This window comes from Leptonychotes weddellii, chromosome 5 (genome assembly GCF_054177405.1).
Source record: "Leptonychotes weddellii isolate Sample4059 chromosome 5, ASM5417740v2, whole genome shotgun sequence".
NCBI lineage: Eukaryota > Metazoa > Chordata > Mammalia > Carnivora > Phocidae > Leptonychotes > Leptonychotes weddellii.
Window position 1 is genome coordinate 138,384,256 of NC_138373.1, and position 6,975 is coordinate 138,391,230.

A 6,975-nucleotide genomic window follows, 5' to 3' on the forward strand; every position below is an offset into this window, starting at 1 on the left:
CTTCTTCTTTTTTTTTTCTCTTAACATATATTGCATTATTTGTTTCAGAGGTACAGATCTGAGATTCAACAGTCTTGCACAATTCACAGCACTTACCAGAGCACATACCCTCCCCAGTGTCTATCACCCAGTCACCCCATCCCTCCCCGCATAGCCAGAGGAATGTTGAAAAAGATAGAAAAGTAGGGATCCGAAAGAAGGGAATTTTTTTTTTATTCTTATGTTAATCCCCATACATTACATCATTAGTTTTAGATGAAGTGTTCCATGATTCATTGTTTGTGCATAACACCCAGTGCTCCATGCAGACGAAAGAAGAGAATTTTTTAAAAACCCTTACAGTTGTAACAGAAAAAGTACTTAGGAATAAATCTGACCAAAAATGGTAAAGATCTTAACTGACTGAGCCACCCAGGCGCCCCCAAAAATGGTAAAGATCTTTGTAGAAAAACACTTAAAAATTTATTAGAAAGCATTAACACTTAAATAAATGGAAAGATATGAAGATGTTAGTTCTTCTAAATTGATCTATAGATTGAATGCAATTTCAGTCAAATCCCAACTGTGTTTTTTGGAAGATGATGATAGGATAACTTCAAATTTATGTGAAAGAAGAAAAGATCCAGGAATAACCAAGATACTCTAGAGAAGAACAAGATTGAAGGTGACTTGTTTGTCAGATGGGTAAGCTTAATTATTAAGCTATAATTAAAATAGTGTAGCATTAGCACAGGATGGACAGATTGCCGAAACGAATCAAATAGACCAGAGAAGAACCTGGGCATATATAGAAATGTGATATATGACAGAGGAAAAGTATAGATCCCTATTCCCTGCTATTAAAAAAATCAGTTCTACCCAGCATGAAAGTTTAAAGGGTAAAATTTTAAGCATTGTAAGGGAATTTATATATGATTTCAGGGTAGGGAAGTTATCAAAACATAAGAGGATACACTACCTATAAAAACATAGATTGGCAAATTTGATTGTGTTATTAGGTCAGTAATTAGAGAACATTGACAAGGACTGCTCATCATAAGGCACCATTAACAAAGTGAAAGGACAAAAATCTATCTATGGTACTTCAACAAAGGATCCAACAAAGGTTTGGATGATGTAAAGAACTCTTAAAAATAAATAAGAATAAAAGACATTTGAGGGGTGCCTGGGTGGCTCAATCAGTTAAGCATCTACCTTCAGCTCAGGTCATGATCCCAGGGTCCTGGGATTGAGCCCCTGCTTCGGGCTCCCTGCTCAGTGGGGAGTCTGCTTGTCCCCCTGCCCCTTCCCTTGCTTGTGCTCTCTCTCTCAAATAAACAGTCTTTTAAAAAAAAGACATTCAACAGAAAAACAAGCTTAAAAGGCATGGACAAGCATTTCACAGAAGAGGAATGGTCTATGAACATAAGGAAAGGTGTTCCATCCTATGGTTGATCAGAGAACTGAAAATGCAACGGGATACTGTTTCACACCCATTAGATGGGAAAATGTGAAAAGTCTGTCAAGACCAAGTCTTGGTGTAGATACAGAACAAGAGGAATTCTGTTACACTGATGACAAGCATGTCCACTGATACTACCTCTTCAACAAATAATTTGCATTATTTTGTAAAACTAAACAAGTATACATCTGGCCTTTAACTCAGCATATCTACTCTTGGATCTATGGGTGCAGTTATGGGTGCATATGAGTTGGGAAATACATACATGATTGTTTATAATAACATTGTAATAGTAAAAGCTTGAAAGCAATCTGAATGTCAGTTGATAGGAGAATCTGTACACTGATACAAATCAGTGAATTACAGATGTATAGAATATGAATGTTGAAAACATGATATTGGGTTATTTTTTTAAGTGTACACTACTTAGTACTACATAGGATGTGGTATTTTTATAATGCTCAAAACCAGGCACAGCAAAAATATATTGACTACAGCATCTTTGTTAGACATTTTTTTTTTTTTTTTTTTTTTTACATTGCTTAAACAAAATTCATCAGAGTAGTGACTTCTTTCTTGGGCTTCTCCTAAGTTAAGTAATGGAATCAGAGAGGAGCACATAGGAAACTTCTATGATTTTGGTAATGTTCTAGCTCATAAGTTGTATGGTGGGTGACTGAATGATCCTTTTATTATTATACCTCATAATTTTCATGTATTCTTTTCTGGTATGACTGAATTGTACTTTATAGGTAACCTTTATTATAACCATCCAAATAACCCTTTCCATTCTACTAGAAGTATTTTTTTTTAATAGCTAAAACATTGATAATAGTTAAAACATTGTAACCTAGTAAATGATCTGTATTTCATTGTAATATAAACCTGTGTCTTTCCTTAATGATAATTTCTATATTAAGGGATGTGTAGTATGAGAGTTCTGGATGTATACAGCCGGGGTTTATATACTAGCTCCACCATTTACTGGTTGTTTGATTGGATAAGTTTTAACTGCTCTGTGGCTTAGTTCCTTCACTGGTAAAATGGAGGTAATAATTGCATGTGATGTAAAGATTAAATGAGTTCTTCCATTCAAAGTACAACAAACAGTGCCTAGTACGTAGTAAATAAATTCTAGGTGCCTTGGCATTTTTATTATTATTATTACTACTATTATTATTACTAACATCCAATAATTTGAAACAACGAGAAAAGTTTAGCAGTTTCTTGAATGATCTAGAATTGGCAAAACCATTATAATTCTAATAGGTATTTTACATTCTTCCCTAGAGAAGCGTGCCATAGAGACATTGTGAATTTGCAAGTGGAGATGATTAAACAGTTTCACATGCAATTGGTAGGTATGACCTTTTATTTTAAATGAGTATAGAGTTGTGGATCTAAAAAGTCCATTAAAGGGTGATATATTTTTACTTTATTATATCTAGTTGCTAGAATAAACAAACAGGGAGTTTTAGAAATTTAAAAGTAAAATAGATTTTAACTAGTCACCCTTCCTTTTAACCTATAATAGTTAAGGCTACTTTTTCACAGCTTTTTATTTATTTATTTATTTATTTCCATAAGTAAGCTAAAAGCTTCCCACATGTGCAAATATAAACCTTCCAAATACGTAACTTTCACCAGTGATCTTTCATTTATATTAACAAAGTAGTAAGGTACCATTCAGCTAGGTAATTGAACATGACAGAAATGATAGCTGAAACTATGTAAAACAGCTTTCCAAATAAATGTGAAGTATCAGTGCTTTAAAAAGCAATTTTTTCTCTTTTCTAGAATGAAATGCACTCTTTACTGGAAAGATACTCAGTGAATGAAGGTTTAGTGGCTGAAATTGAAAGACTACGAGAAGAAAACAAAAGACTACGGGCCCACTTTTGAAATTTCAGTGAATACCTTAGTGTTTTATAATTTGGGAAGCTTCTGGCAACACAGAACTGCATGGAATCAGTATTGTTTTCATGGTCTCTAGGAAAAAAGTTTTTTTCAAGTAAAATGGTGATGGGATTTTATACCAACCACTATTTCACCTTCTCTGTCAAAGATATTTATATTTTTATATTAAAAACTGTACAACATGTCATCTGCCTAATAGGAAAGTCAACAGGATCTATAATTTCTGAAAGCTTTAGCTATACACTAAGTGCCCTTTTTCATAAGAAAACAAAATTGTGCAAAAAAATAGGTTATGTATGTTTTTTAATCACCTTTTTTTAACAGATAATATTTTTGATTGACAGTTGCCTTCCAAATTTTTTTGGATATTTGAGGATTAAAGAGTTTGATATGCCTTCTATTTTTATGATGAAAGTAATTTTTAAATGGCAGTTGGTGTTTCTAAGCAATTGACTAGTAAAACACAAGGTTGGTTAGTAATTATTTTGTTAACTTGATAAAGTCAAGTATGACTATTATTTATTACTTGTACATTTCATAAGAAAATTTGGGGAATTTTGAATTGCACAGATTACATCATATATCTATTGCATTTATGTGTTTTGTACTTCTCACAAATCTCTACTCCTGTTTGCTATTTTTCAGCTAATTTCACTTTACCTATGAAGACGTTTAGGGGTTTCTAAGACTTGACTAGAGCTGCATATCTGCTGATTGTCTCATGAATTAATAACATGCAAAGTTATTCTGTAAAGTTTTAATCAATATGATTCAACTTACAATGAGTGAAAATTTTATATTAGATGCTAAGTATTCAGTATTAGTCCCATTTTTTCCCTTCCAAATGAGAAGTATGGATTATTTTTTTCTGTGGTTTATATCATTAACTTTCTCTATTTCTTTGTGTGCTGTGTGTAATGTCTTTATTGACCTTACCATAAAATTTAGAAAGGTTAATTGTCAAAAGAATTCATACCTCTCTGGTATGGGTGGAGGTATACATCTACCTGCTATGATATACAGTCTTAGTGATATAAGATTAGGAGGGCTACTGGCTTATTTACCTTCTTGTAGTCTCTTGTCCCAAAGATTTAAACTATGTACCTTGTATCCAGCACTACTACCCAATTTTGACTTCTGAGATAAAAATATTTACTAAAGTAAAAAGGAAATCTAGCTAGCTTACTAACTTTATGGTTTTCCAAAGTGGTGGAAATTTTAAGGATATATTTAATAAGTGTAAACCTACTAATAATTACTTCAGGAAATAAAAACAGAAATCTTTCTTTTTCCCATTGTGGCTCAGAGAATGTTTGTGTTAAAGTATACATGGGTGCTAATGTGATCTTTTTTTCCTGACAGATTATTGGAAGCATTATGATTTGTAACAAGTTTCCTTATATATCATTATCAAACATGTTTAGAAAGCATAAAGTGTGTTTTGCCTGCATGCTGTATTTAAGTCCATTAATATTTTCCTGTTGCCTTTTTCTATAAATGCACATAATGTGTATTAAAAGAGGTGGGATAAATAAAACAATTTTAGTAACTTTATGCGTATAGATGAAACATTTTGTCACGGAATTTAAAAGTTACGAAGTACAAAAAGTAAAATTTTTATATGGTAAAAATGAGATGCCTGAAATTGAACTTTTGCCTCTGGCCAAAATGGAATAATAGAGATTGGATTTACCTATTTGAAATTCTAAAAACGCAAAATATGAGACAGTTTTCAAATATAAGATATTAGGCAGCACAGGACAGTGTTCCCTGAGAGAGGGAAACAAATAAGACCCAAGAAACCCAATGAACCTCTAAGTACAAGAAATAAAACTATACCAAAACACATCATAATCAAATTCCTTAAAACTTGGGTCAAAGGAAAATTCTTAAAGCAGCTAAATTTAAAAGACACAGGAGAACAAAGACAAGAGTGCAGAGACAGTGGAGTAACATCTTTAAAGTACTGAAAGAAAAGTACTCAACTTTGAATTCTATATCCAGCAAAGATGTCTTTCAAAAATGAAAAATAAAACTTTTTCAGACCTTGGAAGGCTGGAAGAATTCATCACAAGCAGACTTGCTCTACAGGAAATGTTAAAGAATGCCTTTAGTCAGAAGGAATATGGTACCGGATAGAAATATGTTTCTGTGCAAACTAACCAGGACACCAAAAATGGTAAATATGTGAACAAATGTAAGGCTTTTTTTTTTTTTCATTTTAAATTATCCTTAAAGGATAATTAATGATTTAAAGCAAAAATAATGACAAGGTGTTGTGTGGTTAATATAAGTAAAGTGAAATATCTGACAACAGTTGCAACGGTGGGAGGAGGGAAACGAAGTATACTACTCTAAGGTTCTAACACTGTGAGATAGTGTAGTATTACTTGAAAGTAGACTGTGATAAGTTAAGAATGTTTACTGTAAGCCCTAAAGCAACAATAAAAAGTCGTAACTAATAAACCAACAAAGATGATAAAATGTAGTCACAAAAAATAATGCAAAGAAGGAAGAAAAAGAAGAAAGGGAGACTAAGAATAAATGGGACAAATAGAAAAAAAAAATAAGATGGTAGATTTAAACAGCAATGTCAATAATTACATTAACTGTTAATTGTCAGTTACCCTGATTAGATCGAGTTTTTTTAAATCCAGCTATATATTGAATCCATGAAACCTATTTAAATATAAATACAAGTGGTTTAAATATGAAAAGAAGAAATAAAAAGTATATTGAACTTAATGCAAATGAAAACAAAATTTGTGGGAATCGGATAAAGCAGTACTTTACAGGGAAATTTATATCATTAGATGTCTATATTAGAAAAGAAAAGAATTCAAATCAAGGACTGAAGCTTTCACAAGCTTAAGCTAGAAAAATAATAGCAAGTGAAACTCAAATGAAAGGAAAAAGGATTAGGGAAGAAATCAATGCAATAGAAAATAAAATCCATTGAGAAAGTCAGTGAAACTGAAAGCTAACTCTTTGAGATCAACACAGTTGAGAAATCTTTAGTCAGACTGATGAGAAAGAAGACAGAAATTATCAATATTAGGAATGAGAGAAACAATGTGACTACAGGTTCTACAGATATTTCTTTTTTTTTAATTTGAGAGAGCACATGCGAGTGGGGAAAGAGGCTGAGGGGGAGAGAGAATCTTAAGTCAACTCCACGCTGAGCACAGAGCCTCACGCAGGGCTCAATCTCAGCACCCTGAGATCACGACCTGACCTGTAATAAAAAATCAGACTCTTAACTGACTGAGCCACCCAGGTGCCCCTACGTATATTTCTGACAGAATATGCCAAACCTAACTATACTGGTGAATTCTTTCAAATATTTGTGGAGGAAAATACTCAATTCTCAACAAATACACCCATGAAATAGAAGAGGGGATAATTCCCAACTCCTTCTTTGAGGCCAGCATTACTCTGATACCAAAATCACAAGAAAACGACAAGCCAATATTTATCACAAACACAGATGCGAAAGTTCTAAACGAAGTTTAACAATTTGAATTTAACGATGTGTAAAAAGGATAATATATGAACTAGTGAGGTTTATGTTAATGCAAATTTGGGCTAACATTAGAAAATTCACTCTTAAATAATTC

General features: G+C 32.5%; 1 protein-coding gene across 3 annotated transcripts in view; it reads left to right on the forward strand.

Moving 5' to 3' along the window:
• Positions 1-4,912, forward strand: part of NEDD1 (NEDD1 gamma-tubulin ring complex targeting factor) — a 49,086-nt gene extending 44,174 nt beyond the window's left edge. For all 3 annotated transcript variants that reach the window (XM_006747133.3, XM_031017967.2, XM_031017966.2), the window contains exons 14-15: positions 2,732-2,798; positions 3,239-4,912. In XM_006747133.3, coding sequence (XP_006747196.1) covers positions 2,732-2,798; positions 3,239-3,343 — 172 coding nt within the window. In that variant the 3' untranslated portion in view covers positions 3,344-4,912. The remainder of the gene's footprint in view (positions 1-2,731; positions 2,799-3,238) is intronic.
• Positions 4,913-6,975: the final 2,063 nt, after the last annotated feature.